Source organism: Heterodontus francisci, chromosome 8 (assembly GCF_036365525.1).
Source record: "Heterodontus francisci isolate sHetFra1 chromosome 8, sHetFra1.hap1, whole genome shotgun sequence".
Taxonomy (NCBI): domain Eukaryota; kingdom Metazoa; phylum Chordata; class Chondrichthyes; order Heterodontiformes; family Heterodontidae; genus Heterodontus; species Heterodontus francisci.
Window position 1 is genome coordinate 59,617,325 of NC_090378.1, and position 20,439 is coordinate 59,637,763.

The window sequence follows — 20,439 nt, forward strand, 5'->3', positions numbered from 1 at the left end:
TAAACTCCACAGCATTGTGTGCATTTTCTTTCAATTTGATACCATCTTTAACTTTCTTCATTAGCCACAGATGATGCATCTTTCTCATAGTCTTTTTTTCTCCATTGAATATGTCTTTGTTGCGAGTTATGAAATATCTCCTTAAATGTCTGCCACCGTTTCTCTACCGTCTTACCTTTTAACCTATTTTCCCAGCCCACTTTAGCCAACTCTGTCTTCATACCCTTGTAATTGCCTTTATTTAAGTTTAAAATACTAGATTCAGACCCAAATTTCTCATCCTCAAACTGAATGTGAAATTCTGTCATGTTATGGTCACTCTTACCTGGAGGGTCCTTTACGATGAGGTCATTAATTAGTCCTGTCTCATTACACATTACCAGGTCTAAAATAGCATACTCCCTGGTTGGTTCCAGAATGTAGTGTTCTAAGAAACTGTCCCAAATACACTGTATGAACTTATCCTCCAGGCTACCTTTGCCAATTTGATTCATCCAATCTATATGAAGATTAAAATCGCCCATGATTCTAACATTAAAGACACTATATAAAAGAAGTTATTTTTGTTGGAAATGAGAAAATGTATTGTTAACCAGATGACAGATTTTCCTGTATCATGTGCAGGAGTATAATAGAGTTGCTAAAATTTACATTATAGATTACATTATAGATATAAAATGAGTTTACAGAAGTAAAATAGTAAGGATGTAATTCAAAGTTACTGAAATCATGCACTAATTAAATGGAGTGTAGTGTATAGTCAGCAACTGAATTCCTTATGAGTAGAACAATACAATTGTTTTCAGAAACATTTTGAAGCTTTCTGCGGGTTCTCAGTGTTCAGCTAAACTAAGAATCTGTGAAGAAATACTGCTGAAGCAAACAGTCGTGCCAATGGGGACAATGCTTCATTGTTAACATTCTTTCTTTAGAATCTCTGCTTTTTAATATTGGAAAGACCTTGAAGCCAAATCTGGCAAAAAAAAAATCAACCATCTTGGCATCCTCTATAATTAATTTGGGATTTGAAAGCTAACTACAGTAGGTGAAGTACAAAGTGCAATGAAAGAACAACTCAGAAGTATTCTGCCTGAGGAAATTCAACCATCTGGTATGTGTGCACATTTAAAATCTAGATACTGTAGCAGGATAAAACAGTCTGAACTACACGTCAGTAAATGGGGCAAATTACATTTATCATTTGTATCTTTGGACTGGTATAGAATGTAACTATTTTAAGTGCCTAAAATTATTCCCTATTTTGTTGAAGTAATAATGCAAAATGAAAAAGCAATTTATTATTTTCAGATTGCAAGCATTTTATAATTCTATGTTAATTCTCAAGTACAGTGAATTACTTGCAGTTTAAACTCCAGTAATTGTTAAAGTACATTCAACTTCTTCAATGTGCAATTGCATTATCATTAATATAATTGTTTTCTTAGAAATCTAATATTAATTTTTTGTTTCAGGAGTAAAAAGTAAAAAATTGTGTGAAATGATTCTTAACCAGTTTCTCATGGTTGTAGACCTGTTGCTCAAAATTGCCCTAATATGTCACTAATTGGTATTAAATTTACAAGTTCGCACAGTTGGATGGATCTTGACTTTGTACATGAATGTAAAATGGGCAATAGTGAGTTGGCAGCTCATGGTAGCTCATGTTATACCTCTCCCAATTTCTATTCCCATTGGCTTCCACAGCTTGTAGCTGCCAACTAGCATATAAAGCCAAGATCAACTCCAGTGAGACCACAAGCATAGTTGGGGCTGGGTTTTGTGCTGGAGGTGGGGCTCCTGGCGCCAGACCTAAAAGGCAGGGGGAGCCCCGCCTCTGCATTTTCTTGCCCCCCTGGAATGATTCTCAGGTCTTTTTGTGTCAACTTTTAGGAGGCAGGATGCCCGAGCCTTTAAAGACTTTAAAGGGATGGGATCCGGCCTCCAAGAGTTGCTGGCCAATCACAGGGCCGGCAACTCAGCAGTATCGGCAGTGCCACTGGGAGCGGTGGCAATTGCCGGTACTGCAGAGACCTCGGACCCAGGCCCAGCGGTGGAACCCCGGACAAGAGGTAGGTAAGGCGGGGTCACCGGGGCAAGTCCAGAAGGTCCCGGTGAGGGGGGCTGGGGTGGTCTTGCGAACAAGGGGGAGGGGGTTCCTGTGAGGTGAATTGGTTCCCGATGGGGATCTTCCGTGAACCAAAAATTACCCACGGAGGAGGGACAACCCCCAAGCCCGCAAGGAGGGCACCTCTTTTTGCAAGGCGTCCTCTCTGCAGCAGCGGGAAGAGGCCCCCAGTTAGCTGTTAATAAACCACTTAAGGGCCTCAATTAGTGTCTGCGCGGTAAGGCAGTCATTGGCCATTCTCACCCCCTGGAAGACCACTGGACGATGGGAGGTGACAGGCCCTCCGTCCCGCCGCCCCCCCCCATCACCTGTCGCGGTACTCAATGCCTCCCCCGCTTCCGATCCCACCTTGTGGGGGCCCGTAAAATCCAGCCCTTGGTGTGAGAAATGGAAATGCCATATGACATTGCAGGTGGTACTTTTTAAACTCGTGGGATTGTGACATATTGGGAGAAAAAGTGAAAGTGAAAATTGTAAAGACTCATAGAGATGAGACGAGGAGATTAATAGTCTTCCGATAGATCCAAGAAACTGACTCTTGGCCTGTGTGCTGGGCATGGCTTCCCAGGACCAGCACCTCCCTCATCTGTTGTCTTTTGATCAGCCTAGCTGTTGCCAGTGCTGGTTGCTGTTATTATTCCTCTTGCTCCACCTCTTCCCCCTTCAAATTTATAATCACACCCATAATAAGCAAATAGAGATTACTTAGGGGAAGTAGGACAAAAATATGTCGGTAAGAAGCTGGAAACTCTCCTGGTAATCCAAATGACGCACAGACCCTCCAATCCAATTATGTCTTGGTGAGTGGCCCTTTAAATGAGACCGATCCCACTAAATTTTTCTAGTGGGTTGGGTGCTGGTCAGTACTCCCAAGATTTTGAACAACATTGACATCTTCATTCCTGTCAGTTTTGGGTGGTAGTCCATTCTGCAAAATGTTAATGAAGTGCAGTTGTAAAATAAGCTGTGCCTCTCTGCTGTCACTCCTGGACTGGCTGGCTGCTTGCTAGACTGTGTTCCAGTATGCATGTTAAAATCAACCTGGTTATATCCAATTCTGTATGTCAAGGGGACACATTACTACATCACCTGGGTTATACAAATATGTAAATAGATATTGGGCAGTATGAGTCAACTCTATAAAATGAGGGATGTGACATCTGCTTATGGGAGTGACTGATTTAATTCAATATGTGACAATTTCTACGACAAACTTGAATTTATGGTTTTATTGTCCTGAAATTGAAATAAGGACAATATCAAGTATCTAACAACAGCTTTTCAACAGAACTCTTCTCCAAACCTTTTCTGTAAATAAATGGGAAAAACATTTTTGAAATGCAGCAAATATCAATGAGTTGTTTAAATCTTTTTTTTTTATTTCACTGACAGATGCAAATCCACATGAAAGTTGGGATCAAAAGAAATAGGTTCATGTAATGTGCAGGATGTGGGAGCCCTGTGACTGCTGAGTGAAGAAAATTAGAAAAAATTCCTGTGGTGGACTTTATTCAAGCATGTGGATAACAACTGGAAGTAACTTTGGTTCAATCTGACCTTCTGCACAAAATGAGAAAACTGTAACTTTTGTTCGTCATTTTGAATTTAAAACATTTTCCCCTTTACTTATTGTAAACACTATTCTCATCTAATATTTATTACTCTGCAGGATGTTTTGTGCAAAGAAAGAATCTTTTAGAATAATGATGTTTCTAAGTTTGTTAGCACTGGTAACTTCCTACACCCAACATACAGAAGCAGATGGACTTGTTCAGCTGAATGGAGGGATTATAGTTGGCAGGGGGCAGTATGCATACGTGACAGACAATGACCTGCAGTTCAACATTCCCAAAACCAAAGATTCCTGCAAAGTTGAAGTTGTATTGAACGAACCTATAACACAGCGAGTTGGCAAACTAACTCCTCAGGTAGGTCATCTTAAACTTTGCAAAATGTCACAATAGATAAAAAAAATCAAACTGAAATAATCCGATAGCTGTGATTCCGTTCTTTGAACAGGTTCTAAAGTAAAACAGGTTTCATGTGTTTTGTCAACAATGTCATTTTCAAATGCTGAAGTTTGATCTTTTTTAATCCCAATATCTAGATGAGGAAGGTTCCACTCAAAGTACTGTCCTCTAGCAAACACACTGCCCGATAACTTGCATTTTAGTTGATTATTTCATTTTTTAAACTCAAAAAATATGAATTATCATATGATATGTATGTGTTTGTATCGAGTTTTCACGCTGGGGATTCAATTTAGACAGGCTGACTGATGGGATTGAAGTTTCTTCTCTGTAACAGGGAAAAGTAGTCCACTGACACCAGTTTGGACAATCTCTATTCAATTCTGAGTTAATTCATAACATACAACTGAACTCATGTACACTGAAAGTGCTGTTACGACCATGTGAGAAAGGTTTCTAGGGGTTCCTCTCAGCCTTCACCTGATCTTACCGTTCAGGGTTTTATTTTTAAACACATTGTGTTTTTAGCTTGCCCTTGTTGAATCCTTGTTCATTGCTTTCCAATTATAAGGCAAAGAAACCAGCACAAGCAGGCTTTTTTAGGTTTAAGTAAGAGAAATTGAAATTTATTAAACTTGAACTTAAACTTTAATTCGGTTAAAGCCGACAGATACACGACGCACCCACACTAGCGTGCATACGCGATATACACATGCAAATAGAGACAGAAAAGAGCAGAAAAAAATAAAGTGGAAAGGTTTGAGGCAATATCTGAAGAATTGTTGTTACGGTTCTTCGAGCTCACTGTAGAGAGCTTGATTGTAGGTAGATCTTGCTTTTCGTTGGGGCCCAGTATTCTTCTTAAACCTTGTTTTGCTGAAGGAGATTTTTCTGTCTTGGGGTTCATGTGTCTTCAGTGGATTCAGAGGCTTGTGAGAAAGAGATGGGAGAAGCCAGACAGGAGAGGCTGTGGTGAGCCAGCCAGGAGAGATCTTCTCAGTCCAGGAGCATTCTGCTTTCTGTCCAAACTGTTTGTACAAATTCAAAAAACTCAGGTTGCCCAGCAAGTTAGTCATGTGACTAGCTGGTTTACCCATGCCTGTTTGTGTATTCAGCCATCTTAGCAGTCAACCTGGAATGCGAGCTCCCCTAACTTCAATGTCTGGTGATCAAAAGTCCATTGTGGGTTGAATGTGTTAGGGAATGGCTGCTTTGTCCTTCCAAACATTATCTGTGAATATGCAAATATCTTTCTAGCCAAGATCTGGCAATTTTTAAAAGCAAGTCTTTTCTTCACTTCAACAACAATTTGAAATTTAATGTCCATGTGCTGAAATTAATATGCCTCATGCATGGCAGGTGGGGGCTGGCATGACAGTGCAATTTGGTATATATTTGGTATTAATTGGCAGCAAAATCATAAAATGCCCTAGATTCTAGAATGGTCCCAGTGGATTGGAAGTTAGCATATTTACACTGCTATTCAAGAAAGGAGGGAGAGAGAAAACAGGGAACTACAGACCAGTTAGTCTGACATCAGTCATCAGGAAAATGCTGAAATCTATTATTAAGGAAGTCTTAACAACACACTTAGAAAATCATAGTATGAGCAGACAAAGTCAACATGGTTTTACGAAAGGGAAATTATGTTTGCCAAATTTATTAGAGTTTTTTGAGGATGTAACTATGTAACTAGTAGGGTAGATAAAGGGGAGCTAGTAGATGTAGTATACTTGGATTTTCAAAAGGTGTTCGATAAAGGTGCCACACAAAAGGTTAATACACAAGATAAGAGATCATGGAGTTGGAGGTAATATATTAGCAGGGATGGAAGATTGATAAACACACAGGAAGCAGAGAGTAACGATAAATGGGGCATTTTCTACTTGGCAGGCTGCAACTAGTGGTGTGCTATGAGGATCAGTGCTAGGGTCTCAGCTATTTACAATCTATATTAATGACTTAGGCGAAGAGAACAAGAGTAATATAACCAAGTTTGCTGATGATACAAGTTTGCCAAAGTTAGGTGGGAATATAAGCTGTGAAGAGGACTGAAAGAGGCTGCAAAGAGATATAAACAGGCTAAGTGAGTGGACAACAAGGTGGCATATGGAGTATTATGTGGGGAAGTGTGAGGTTATTCACTTTGGTAGTAAGAATAAAAAAAAGAATATTTTTTAAAAGGCGTGAAATTTTAAATGTTAGAGAGACTTGGGTAATCTCGTACAAGGGACACAGAACGTTAGCATGCAGGTATAACAAGCAATTAGGAAGGGAAATGGTGCATTGGTCTTTATAACTAGGGGATTAGAGTATAAGAATAAGGACGTCTTGCTGCAATTTTATCGGGTTTTGGTGAGACCACACCTGGAGTATTATGTGCAGTTTTGGTCTCCATATCTAAGGAAGGCTATACTTGCCTCAGAGGTGGTACAGCAAAGGTTCATTAGATTGGTACCTGGAATGAGAAAGTTGTCCTGTGATGAGAGGCTGAGTAAATTGGGCATTTACTCTCTGATGTTCAGAGGAATGAAAGGTGATCTCATTGAAACATACAAGATTCTAAAGGGGCTTTACAGGGTAGATACCGTGAGATTGTTTCCCCTGGCTGGGGAATTTAGAACATGAGGTCACAGCCTCTGGATAAGAGGTTGATCATTTTGGACTGAGATGAGGAGAAATTTCTTCACTCAGAGAGTTGTGAATCTTTGGAATTGTCTACCCCAGAAGGTTGTGGATCCTCCATCGTTGAGTATATTTAAGACTGATTTGATAGACTTTGATTTGTCAGGGAATCAAGCAATATGGGGAGTGGGCAGGATAGTGGAGTTGAAGTAGAAGGTCAGCATGATCATATTGAATGGTGAAGCAGGCACGAAGGCCGAATTGTCCACTCCTGCAATTAATGTTCTCATAAGGTATGGAAAATAGGAACATTGCACTGGTGTACTTTGTATCTGTCTTTGCTAAAGAAGAGGATCTGCCAATGTCACAGTACATGAGGAAGTAGTAGAGAAGTTGAATAGAATAAATATGGATAAAGTAGATAAAGAACTTTAAAGGTTGCCAGTCTCAATGTAGCAAAGTCACCCAGTCTGGATGGGATGCATCTGGGGTTGTTGAGGGAAGTAGAGGTGGAAATTGCAGAGGCTCTGGCCCCAATCTTCTTAATCCTCCTTATGGGAGTTGTGCCAGAAAACTGGATGACTGCAAATGTTACCCTTGTTCATTAAAGGAGGGAGACAAACTCAGCAACAACTGACCAATCAGCCTAACAATGGTAGTGGGGAGGCTTTTAGAGACAAAATACAGGACAAAATTAATTGGCAGTTCAGAAAATATGGTTTAACAAAAGAAAGCCAGCAAAGATTTGTTACAGGTAAATTTGGGGCAAAATTGGATAGCCCTGAAATCGGGCACAGGGATCACAATGCGCGATTAACTCGTCCCCATTCAAAATGAAGCAGGCAATATTAAGGTCTGAAGTTCTGTTAATGGACGATAAATACCTGGTAGTTCAAGATAATAGGGTGAACAGGTGTTATAGGGTGTCAATTAGTTAATTGTATTCAAGTGTTTATATATAAAGAAGAGCCAGCCAGCACTGGCTGGCGGTGTTGTTTGGAGAGCAGAAGTAAGCTCTGTGGCAAGCAATAAACAATCTCCACCAAAGCATCCTAGTCTCAGTGTCTTCTTCACAAACAAGCTTGGAGATTTCTCTAACCTTGGTAGCAGAGGATGATTGCCTGAAAGTGAAGGTTGGAGATTAAGATTTGTTTTCAGTCGGGAGATTAGAATTGGAGGTTTTATTTAGGGAAAGCTGTATTTGGAGTCTTTTGTTGAAGAAAGATGACTGAAACTAAGTGTAAGGTGTCGGGATATGATTTTCCACAGCTGTTTTGTGAAGCCAAACCTTACGATCAGTGGAAGAATGAAGTTGATATATGAACACGGGTTACATCTTTACCAAAAAGGAAGCAAGGAATGGCCCTTACGCTTTCATTTCCTGCCAGAAGCAAGATCAGAGGCAAAGTGTTCTCCGAGCTAGAGGCTCATCATTGTGGACCATGAGGAATGTTTGGACAAACTCTTGAAATATATGGATAAAATTTATATGAAAGATTACTTATTGAGTGCCTATGAGGCGTGGTTGGACTTTGATAAATTTAGAAAAATGGATGGTTTTTCCATAGAAGAATATATTATGGAGTTTAACCAACTATATGCAAGGATGCAGCGATTCTGCTTGGAAATTCCTAGATCAGTACTTCACTTCAAATTGTTAGATTGTGCTAGGATATTGAACATGGATAGGGTCATGGTATTAACTGGAGTTAGATTCAATGAAAAAGATACGCTGTTTGATCAGATGTCTGACGCCCTAAAAAAATTTTGGGAGAACATTCCTTTCCGGCCACTTTCATGGTACAGATGGGCTCTTTAGCGGTGACACCGAAGGTAGAGGATACAATGCTAGCAGCATTTCAAGGCCGTTCAAGTATTTGGCCCAGATGTCAGTACAGAAAAAGAAACACACACAAAATGAATGAGGATAGAGACCCTTTTGGCAGTTATAACAGGCGACAGGAAATGGGTAATTATGGCAGAAGGATGAAACCCAGAAATAAATAAGGGGTGGTCAACAGGTGTTTCCGATGTGACTCAAAGTATCACTATGCATTGCATTGTCCAAAAAGGAATAACAGGGTTTTTGAGATGACATGTGATGTGGAAGGTTCGGAAGGCGAGGATGATGCTACTGAACAATCAGAAGGAATTGTACCAGTCATGAGAAACTTCAGTCCTTTAATGAGTGTCCTGGTCGGAGATTTGTTCAAGTACTAGACAGTGGGTGTACAACCACAGTGTGTGGAGTGGACTGGTTAAGGTGTTACATGGATTCTTTAAGTAAGGAAGACTGAAATAAGGTCTAAGAATACAACAGTTCTACCTGTTTCAGGTTTGGGGATGACAACATGTTGAAATCACTAACAAGAGTGATAATTCCATGTAAAATAGCAGGGGTAAACCATTTTATTTGTACGGATGTAGTATCCAGTGATATACCTTTGCTGTTAAGTAAACCATCTACGAAAAAGGCCTGGATGAAATTGGATATGGAACATGATGAGGCAATTGTCTTTGGGAAATTTGTAGCTTTGCAGTTTACACAGTTGGGACATTATTGTATTCCTTTCATCTCTAAGCAGGATGTTAAAGAACTATTAATGGCATCTGGGGGTAGGGATTTAAAGGAGGAAAAGGCAAATTATTTCAAAACTACATCGACCGTTTACACATCCATCTTGTCATAGGTTGAAGATTCTGTTAAAAGTTGCAGGGGTAATAGATGATGACCACACTAAACTTATCGAAGATATCAGTGAAAAGTGTGATATCTGTAAAAAATACAGGAGGACGCCATCACGACCCATAGTGAGCCTCCCATTAGCAAAGGACTTTAAAGAAACCATAGCGATGGACTTGAAGGTATGGGATAAAGAAAAAAACATTTTTATTCTACACTTTATAGACGTGACGACTAGATTCAGTCTGTCGATGGTAATTTATAGTAAAGACAAAAAAGTAATAGTGAACAAGATAGTGGAAAGGTGGATAAGAACAGGACTAAGAGCACTGGCTAGGTTTCTAACTGACAATGGAGGAGAATTTGCCAATGATGAGTTCAGGAGTATGTGTGAAAATATGAATATTGTAGCAATGCACACGGCAGTAGAAAGTCCATTCAGTAATGGGATTTGTAAGAGAAATCATGCCGTGATTAACAAAATGCTCTGAAAAATTTTAGCAAACCAGCCAAATTGTAAATTGACTACTGCTGTGGCTTAGGCAGTACATGTGAAAAACACACTTCAAATGGTTGGGGGCTACAGCCCATATCAATTAGTTTATGGCAGGGATCCGAAAATACCTTCGTTAATGTGGGATCATCCCCAGCTTTAGAGGGGACTACAAATAGTTCAATTTTTGCTGAACATTTGAATGCATGCAGGAAGGAGAGCATTTATTAAGGCGGAGGTTTCCAAAAAAATTAGGAGAGCTTTGTGGTATCGGATCAGGTCATCAGAAAATAATTTTGATACTGGGATAAAGGTGTATTACAAAAGAGAAGGGCAGAAAGAATGGAGAGGCCCAGGAAATGTTATAGGCACTGATGGTAAAATGGTAATTTTGCAACATGGCAACCAAACCTACATTCCTTGCAGCTTATTGGCACTGATTATACATTGACAGAATCTGAGCAAATGATGGATACTGATGATGCACCATGTACTTCGCATGCACATATGTCGGACCTTTGCGAGCAACAGATTGTGGCAGATAATGGGCTGACTGAGAGTGGACCACGTGATAGTCAAGATCCAGATAAGACCATTTATCCCAAAGGTCAACCACTGAAAGTTGGGACTAGAGTGATATATATGCCAGAAGGGACTAGTGAATGGAGGGAAGCCACCATTATAGGAAGGGTAGGAAAGGCTACAGGGAAATACAAACATTGGCTGTGCAAGAGAAGGGACAGGAAATCAGAACGAAAGATTGGCAGAAGGAAGTGAAAATATGGAAGGACAGAAAACATAGTATAAGTTCAGACAGTGGGCCTGAAGATGATCATAGTCCAAGGAAAAGGTCACGAACTTGTGAACGGAAGTCTGGTTGTAGGAGGGACAGTTCGAGTAGTAGTAGTCCAAAAAAGGATAGGAACTCGAGTAGGGGACGTGGTCTCACTAGAGCAAGGACCAGAGAGCAGGCGAGCGGCGCCACAAGAAGTAGGAGCCCTTACAATAGAGAAGCTCTAGTGGCTACTAACAAGTTAGATGGTAAATTGATAAAGGATGCCAGGCAAAAAGAGCTTGACAGTTGGAGAGAGTTTGGCGTATACACGGAGGTGCCAGATAGAGGACAAACCAGCATTATCCCATAGATGGATCTGTACAGAGAAAGTACTTCCCGATGGTACGTATAAAGCGAAGGCCAGTTTTGTCGCTCGAGGATTTGAGGAATGACTAGGCGACCAGGAAGTTAGAGTAGACTCCCCAACAGCAGGAAAAGCAAATTTGAGGATTGTCCTAGCCCTTTTAGCGACACACTCATGGGAACGTAAGTCCATTGACATCAAAGCAGCATTTTTGCAATGGTAGAAATTTAAAAGGGAAGTATTTTTAAAGCCACCAAAAGAAGTTGGAGAAAAAGAAGAGAAATTATTGAAGCTAAACAAGTGTGTTTATGGGCTAAATAATGCATCCAGGGGGTGATATTTTTCAGTTAGGTCCGTCCTACTAAAAGCTGGTTGTATTCAGCTAAAGGTGGATCTGGCAACGTTTTCTTGGTACTATGAAGAAAAACTAGCAGGCAGTTTCTAGATGCATGTGGATGATTTTCTATGGGGAGGATCTGAGGCATTTAAGAAATTTGTGGTAGATAGAGTTCTGCAGGAATTTAAAATTGGAAGTCGGGCTTCCAGAGCCTTTAAATATATAGGGTTGAATATTAGGCAGACTAAATTGGGGGCAACCCTAAATCAAGAGTCTTATCTAGAGAATGTTAATAGGATCCCAATAAATCAGACCAAATCCTCACAAAAGGAAGACTCTGCAACCAAAGAAGAAGTAGACCAGTTAAGGAGCTTAATCGGGCAGTTGAACTGGTTGTGCACACAAACTAGGCCGGATGCTTGCTATGATGTATTAAGATTGAGCAGCATGCCGAAACATGATACTGTTGGAAGTGCTGAAAGCAAATAAGACATTGAAGAGATTGAGTTTTGATAAATGCATACTAGTTTCCAGCACTGGGTGACCCAGAGGAGATGAAATTAGTCATTTTTAGTGACGCCTCACACTCTAATCTTCCTGATGGTTATTCGAGCGCAGCAGTGTTCATTATATTTTTTGTGGGAAGAAATTATGAATGTTGTCTTTTAGCCTGGGAATCGAAGAAAATAAAGGGGATAGTTAAAAGCACCTTAACTGCTGAGACACTTGCACTGATAGAAGTGAAAGATATGGGGATGTATTTATCGAGTATTTTAAAGGAACTCTTGTATAAGGGGCAATTGGAGAAGAGTTTTCCTTTTAAATGCTACATAGATAACCATTCTCTCTGGGACAATGTCCATGCGACAAAAAATGTCACAGAAAAGAGGTTGAGGATTGATCTCGCGAGTATAAAAGACATGTTGGAAAGAAAATAAATTTGCAAACTACAGTGGGTTGATGCAAGTCATCAGTTGTCGGATTGTTTTATTGAGAGGTGCTTGTTCAAAAAAATTGTTGGATGTCCTCGATAAGTTATGATAAGTTAGGAAAATGTGGAAAAATGTTTATATAAGATTGCTTTTTCTTAAACATGTTTTTTTTAAGGGGGGAATATGCAGCATTTAATGGCTAGTGCTGTTGAAAGTTCATGAGAAATAATTTTTTTAAAAAGTCATTATTTGTTTTATTTCTTTTTCTTATATATATGTATTTAATTTAAGGAAAAAAGGGGGAATCTGTTAGTCTGAAGTTCTGTTAATGATAAATACCTGGTGGTTCAAGATAATAGGGTGAACAGGTGTTAATTAGTTAATTGTATTCCAGTGTTTATATATAAAAAAGAGCCAGCGAGCACTGGCTGTGGGTATTGTTTGGAGAGCAGAAGTAAGCTCTGGGATAAGCAATAAACAATCTACATCATAGCATCCTAGTCTCAGTGTCTTCTTCACAAACAGGCTTGGCGATTTCTCTAACAGGCAGCATGCAAATTTCATACTGCCTCCTAATTATAATGATTGTGGTGTGCAGCCCAGTGTTGAATGCACTGTTGAGTGGCTGCAGGCAGCCCAAATTCGTGCAAAGCTTGCACCACTTAAAGCTAGCCTGCTACGCTTAAAGGTGAGGTGCATCCTGGCTGCAGCAGGGGTAGGAAGTGGTTAAGCAAGGGTAGAAGACCAGGAAGAAACTACAAAAATGGTGCAAGAGGCCAGAGAATGCCCAAAGGTGCTCGTGTGCCTTGAGGGAGGTTTTGGTGCAGGAGGTGGACAAGAGGAGAGAGGTCCTCTTCCCTCAGGAGATCAGGAGGCCCTCCAGACAAATACTGAGAAGACAGTGGGAGCAGGTGGCTGTTGCATTCAATACCGCCAGTCTAGCCCTGAGGACCTAGATACAGTGCTGAAAGAAGTTTAATGACCTCATGCAAGTGGTCAAGGTCCTTCACTTGCCATATCCTACCAACTGCACCACTAGCCTCACATTCTGCTCCATTTACCACATCCTCTTCACTCGCCGAACAACAATCTCTATCAACCATGATTTATGCATAGCCTCATCTCACCTCACACACTTACCATTGCTGCAAGCTGCACATCACATTTCACAGCTTACATTGTCAGCTATTCAACTGTGGCAAGCACCCAAACATTTTGCACCACACTCACTGACTCACTTCCCTCTCTCTTGCAGGACAAGGTAGCCCATAATAGGCAGCAGCAGCAGCTAACTGGCTGGAGGCTGGCAGGGTCACACATGTTCAGCCTGATGGAGGAAAGGGTGCTGGCCATCACTGGTTGTGGCCGTTACTGAGGCTATGGCCAGTGGTAGGGCTGAAACCATTGAGGAAACCAGTATGTCTCAAATCCCACTTCACTTTCATCCGACAATCTATTTGATTTACAATCTGCAAATGGTATAAACATATACCTCTGGCATGCCCCCTCTTCCTTCCAACCCTGCCCTTGTGCCTTTATGCTTTCAAATACCCAAGAGCTGCCGCCTGGCCAGGCAGTGGTGCAGGAGGCTGAAGGCCTAGAGGGAGAAGAGACTGAGGAGGAAGAAACACGGTTACTTCATCTTACATTCACAGCCACCAGTTCAGGTACTGACACTGCATATTTTTGAGGGTAGCACAGAGACAGGATCTGCACATGGTGAGTCTCTGGGCATGAGTGGACTGCAGCCAGGACTGGAAAAAAGGAATGAATGGGTGCCAGCTCACCAGCATGTGAGGTCACACACGAGTTCTGCTGCAGAGGATTCAGATGGGCACTTTGATGGGTGGCATATTGAAGAAGGCTGATGGGCTTGCACAGTGAAATGCTTGGTGCATTGGCAGGCCTGCCAGAAAGCCTGCTGTCACTGTCAAGGAGTATGGAGGAGTCCAGCTCCAACTAGACACAGGGCTAGCGCAGAGCTAGCAGCCCATCTTTTCCAGTGTGGAAGCGGTTACCAACTCCATGCCAGCACTTGCAGACCCGACCATGATCCAGCATTGGACCGATGTCCCAGCTTTCATTGCAGCACAAGCAGAAGCCATCCAACATCTGAGTGATGCAGTGGAAGCTCAGGCTGAGGTCATAAAATCTCAGCTTGTTGCCATGCAAGCTCAGATTACTACCATCGTGGCTGCAGATACAAGTGCTCAAAGGGGCTTGCAGGCTCTCAATGGCAGTCTAGCAATCTGTCTTCCAATAGATTACTATGATTTCTGAGGCACTGCCCTGGGGGAAAGTGGCATTGATCCAGTGGAGCACAAACTTGCTGTCCTCTCTTAGGCTGACAGCATTCATCCTCCTGCCTCTCCGCCAGTGCCCCTGCTGTTGCCTGACAGCCAATCATCCCAAATTGCTGCTGCCCATGCTGAGGTGGCACAGACCAAAGTTGGACCTTCTAGGGCCAGAGCTGCTTAAGGCCATCCTGCAAACCCTGCAGTCTCCCCCACTGAAAGTCATAAACCTTCCTTCCACCAGCCATGCCGCAGCCACTGGGGTAGCATTGTGTAGGAGCGCTAGGACAAGCAAAGGCACATGGAAGACGGGCACTAGGGGAATGCACAAGGGTGATTAATTGAGTTTTGTATGGAACAGTGGATATTTTGTTGAATAAAGTTGGTATGGATTTTTCTTTTGTGGTGGCTTTTACTTCAAGGTTATGGCCAAGAGAACACTGTGATGGATCATAACAGAGGAATGGTAAGGTGGGGAAATATTGTATAATGAGATGTTCATGGACAGTCCGTCCAGAAAATTGATGTGCCGTCTCCCTCCTCTGTTCCTTTTTTCCTCCTGCTCCTCCTCCTCTTCCTCCTCCCACTCCTCCTGAAATGTTCACTGAATCCCTGGTAGCAAGGATTGTGCCCTTGTGATAGCCAGACTGTGGACAATGCAACAGACCACCACGAGTTGGGACATTCACGCCGGTGAGTAATGCAGGGCTCCTCCAGAGTGATCGAGGCAGTGGAACTGTTGCTTCAGCACCCCAATGCTCAATAATGTTCCTCGAGGCAGCATGGCTCTCATTATAGGAATCCTGGCCACGTTCAGCTGGTTGCAGAGGGGAGTCATTAGCCAGGTGAAGGGGGGATAGCCCTTGTCCCAAGGCAGCTACACTCTGGTTTGACGTGGTAACTGAAAGATTCGAACAATAGACTGGTGCAGGATGAATGCATTCACCAGCATGATGTGCTGGCTATGGTTGCACACAAACAGCATATTGAGTGACTGGTAACCTTTGTGGCTCCAGTACATCTCCATTGAAATGCAGCACCCGGAAAACCACAATTGTGCAATCAAAGACACCCTGCACCCTGGGAAGCCCACTAACCTGGCAGAGCTATGCACCACTCCTCCTGCTTCTGTTGCTCAAAGAGCACAATGAAGTCCCCTCTCCGAGCATACAGAACCTCTGACACCTTTTCTGATGCAGCAATGGACAGCAAACTGAGAGATGTTCCAGACTGGAAGGATCCTGATACAAAGAAATTGAGGGCCAAGGGCACCTTCACAGCCACTGGCAATGCCATCCTCGTCCTGCTCTGAGGCTGCAGGGCTGGTTCCAAGAGGTGGCAGAGTTCTGTGACTGCCTCCTTGGTGAATGCAGATGGTGAACACACTGCTTCTGGCTTAGGTGGAGATAGGAGAAGTGTTCCGAGAAAACCCTAAATGGGTAAGGCCTCCTGCTGAAAGCCCTTCTCCCCCTTCTCCTCCACCTCTGCAAGCAGCTTGTCTTCTTTGCTGCCTCTTCTCCGTTGCCCCCTCACCTTCAGCCCAAGGGGGACTTTTACCATAGCACCCAAGATTGAGACCAAGTGGTGTGCTCGGACTCCTTGCAGTCACAAGCAATGCCTTCTCCACATGCAACACCACTTCCTGCAGACTTCACCAACTGTTATTAACTCCTCTAAACACCCAACACTTCCACAAACTCAAGCAGAGCCGGTGGAAAGTAATCAACAACTAACCTGCAAGTTGTTGATGATCCCTTTAAATGGTGCTGCTGGGGGCGCCTTTATTCTGCTGATTGCATGTTCAGTTGTGAGTGTTTAATAGAGGATGTTAACTAGAGCAGTGAGGTCAAAAATGACAGGTCTAGTGTCAAATCAGCATTAGATGCTGGCTGACACACCACAATCTGCTTACGCTGCATACTTCTGGTGCATGCACGTAATGCTCATACTAATGGCATCACCAAGATGGCGTTCAGTGCAGACAATTTTTTAAAAATTCATTCATGGGATGTAGGTGTCGTTGGCTAGACCAGCATTTATTGCCCATCCCTAATTGCCCTTGAGAAGGTGGTGGTGAGCTGCCTTCTTGAACCGCTGCAGTCCATATGGGGTAGGTACACCCACAGTGCTGTTAGGAAGGGAGTTCCAGGATTTTGACCCAGCAACTGTGAAGGAACGGCAATATAGTTCCAAGTCAGGATGGTGTGTGACTTGGAGGGGAACTTGCAGGTGGTGGTGTTCCCATGCATTTGCTGCCCTTGTCCTTCTAGTTGGTAGAGGTCGCGGGTTTGGAAGGTGCTGTCTAAGGAGCCTTGGTGCGTTGCTGCAGTGCATTTTGTAGATGGTACACACTGCTGCCACTCTACGTCGTTGGTGGAGGGAGTGAATGTTTGTAGATGGGGTCCCAATCAAGTGGGTTGCTTTGTCCTGGATGGTGTCAAGCTTCTTGAGTGTTGGAGCTGCACCCATCCAGGCAAGTGGAGATTATTCCATCACACTCTGACTTGTGCCTTGTAGATGGTAGGCTTTGGGGAGTCAGGAGGTGAGTTACTTGCCGCAGGATTCCTAGCCTCTGACCTGCTCTTGTAGCCACAGTATTTATATGGCTACTCCAGTTCCGTTTCTGGTCAATGGTAGCCCCTAGGATGTTGATAGTGGGGGATTCAGCGATGGTAATGCCATTGAATGTCAAGGGGAGATGGTTAGATTCTCTCTTGTTGGAGATGGTCATTGCCTGGCGCGAATTGTGTGGCATGAATGTTACTTGCTACTTATCAGCCCAAGCCTGGATATTGTCCAAGTCTTGCTGCATTTCTACACGGACTGCTTCAGTATCTGAGGAGTCACGAATGGTGCTGAACGTTATGCAATCATCAGCGAACATCCCCACTTCTGACCTTATGATTGAAGGAAGGTCATTGATGAAGCAGCTGAAGATGGTTGGGCCTAGGACACTACCCTGAGGAACTCCTGCAGTGATGTCCTGAAGCTCAGATGATTGACCTCCAATAACCACAACCATCTTCCTTTGCACTAAGTATGACTCCAACCAGCAGAGGGTTTTCCCCGATTCCCATTAACTCCAGTTTTGCTAGGGCTCCTTGATGCCATACTTGGTCAAATGCTGCCTTGATGTCAAGGGCAGTCACTCTCACCTCACCTCTTGAGTTCAGCTCTTTTGTCTATGTTTGAACCAAGGCTGTAATGAGGTCAGGAGCTGAGTGGCCCTGTCGGAACCCAAACTGAGCGTCACTGAGCAGGTTATTGCTAAGCAAATACTGCTTGATGACACTGTTGATGACACCTTCCATCACTTTACTGATGATTGAAAGTAGACTGATGGGGCGGTAATTGGTCGGGTTGGACTTGTCCTGCTTTTTGTGTACAGGACATAACCTGGGCAATTTTCCACATTGCAGGGTAGATGCCAGTGTTGTAGCTGTACTGGAGCAGCTTGGCTAGACAATGCTGGAAGTGGGCGGAGGCAGCAAGGACACCATTTTGTTACTAAACCATCACCTGCAGTGCTGAAACTACTGGCGCAGATTTTGCTACTAACCCAATTGAGATCTTTGATGAAGTAATGGAAAGGATTGATGAGGGTAGTGCAGTTAATGTGTATATATAGACTTTCAAAAGGTTTTTGATAAAGTACCACATTATAAACTTGTTTGCAAAATTGGGATTAAAGGGGCAGTCACTGCATGTATACGAAATTGGCTAAGGGACAGAAAGCAGAGAGTAGTAGCAAACAGTTGTTTTTCAGCCTGGAGACAAGTAGACAGTGGTGTTCCCCAGCAGTTGTTTTTGGGCCTAATTCATTGGTTGATTATGAGCAGATCACAATCAAAATGTTCAATATATATTAAGCATTTTATCTGCTTTTCTTTTTATCTCCATCTTTCCAATTACAGACTCAAATGACGCTTTCTTGTACAATAAAATCAGCAAAAATAACATTTCATAATAAAATGATTAAATTTGTCTAATAAATCGTAGTTTATACTTTTGTTGACATTTTTATTTTGAGGCCTTTATCTGTCTCAGAAGTATTTGCTTGCTGTTTATATCTTCCAGCAATATAATTTTTTCAGTTGATAGAAGCCATGAACTATATCTGTGCATGTAATTCCCAGAATTCCTCATCTGACAGTCTACAATGTGAAGAGTTTATCAGCACCATGTTTTTTACACCCCAAAAATGTATTTTTTCCTGTCTTTGTTGTGGGAATAATTTCCAAACTCTTGGAAACTGGCTGAGATGCAAGGCTTAGACACAATGGCCTAGAAATTCACTGCAGTAAGTTGCAGCTGGAAGATGTTATTTTGCAGCTTATTCCATAAATCAATAGCCAGTAAACAGCATTGAAAACACCTCTTTAACAGGTTCAGGCTTCCTTTAAGTATTGTTAGCCCTGCTATATTTCCCACCCTACTCCCAATCATTGAGCTACCAATGGGGAGATCGATTGGTGGTGGCAGCTTCCTGCATGCATTTAATTGAGATTGCAACATAAAAATGGATCAAGTGTCCCACCAAAGTCATCAAACAGGTGGAGTGGATGCCCTGTCCACTATGTCCTTGATCGGTATTCCACACCAAAATCAATCCCCATATATTAAATTGGTGGTGTTAGCCTAAAGAGGAATTTTGGTGAGGACATTAGGAGACTTAACATTCACTTGAACTACTGGAGCAGGCAGACAGGACCTCAGTTTAACATCTCATTTAAATTGGCATATTTAATCCTATATGATCTATTAGACCTAGGAGTGGTTAAAGCTGAAACTGGATGCCTAAAGTGGGAAAGTGTTACCTTCTACAGCTCTACCTGCACCAAAATTCAGTAAAACAGAAATGAAAACCTATCTACATGAATTGCATTTGAATCCCAATCTCTATTGTCCTTTGAGGTAGGTTAATTCAATTGAGTTTCACCATTTATCAACCTGCTACAGCAGCTACTCTATTTGAGGGGGATGATAAATAATCAATAGGCTTAGACCTGTTTTGTAGAAGTGGAGATCCTGTTGGCTCAATTATGGAATTGATCTTGGACACAAAGAATCCAAGTTGATTAAAAAGTATGGTGGGAAGCTAAAAGGCAGCAGTGTGGTTTAATTGAGCACTAATGCAATTAAAATATGATTAAAATAATAGGTCATAGCTTTGTTATTTTTACTATGAACAAAACTCTTTAAAAATCAATAGCTTTTCTAAGTATGTAACTCCTGAAATAATTTGAACTGAAATTTAGATCAGGAAAGATACTAATGATTTCATTAAACTGAAAATAAAAAATGCACTAACATCACTGTATTTCTGAGCAGGTCTTTGACTGTCATTTCCTCCCTCATGAAGTGAAATACACCCATAATGGCTGCCCTCTACTAGAGGAAGATAATGTGATGCTAAGAATCTACAGGTAATCTAAATAATAATATGTGCTACCATGGTATGAACTGCTTATCCATTCAATTACCTTCACAGCAACGATATGTTTGAATTATCATGATAAAGGGGAGGATGAATAGAATCATTCTTAGGAAACAGTCTCCTCAACTACATTATCAGCATTGTATTTGTAACCCTAAGTTCAGAAGAGCATCTTTCTCTCCACACATCATGGAAACAATTTATCTTTTTAGTGGCTTTATTTTGTGACTTTGTGCCCAGCAGTGAATGGGGAATGTAACATTTTCCATGTTGCACATTCAGTATGAGCACCCAGTACTCCAAGGTCAACTTTAGCATGGTTCCAAACAAAGTAAAACTTGCTCTACTCTGCTCCAACAATGTGTCTCAGCTCCAACCTTGGAAAAGGTACTTGCTGCTGCACC

The 20,439-nt window shown here is 42.1% G+C and overlaps 1 protein-coding gene across 1 annotated transcript in view; it reads left to right on the forward strand.

Annotated features, from left to right (window-relative positions):
* Positions 1-20,439, forward strand: part of frem1b (Fras1 related extracellular matrix 1b) — a 238,326-nt gene that overhangs the window by 37,922 nt on the left and 179,965 nt on the right. The window contains exons 2-4 of the mRNA XM_068037205.1: positions 3,518-3,705; positions 3,795-4,053; positions 19,930-20,024. Of these exons, the coding sequence (XP_067893306.1) occupies positions 3,695-3,705; positions 3,795-4,053; positions 19,930-20,024 (365 nt within the window). The 5' untranslated portion in view covers positions 3,518-3,694. The remainder of the gene's footprint in view (positions 1-3,517; positions 3,706-3,794; positions 4,054-19,929; positions 20,025-20,439) is intronic.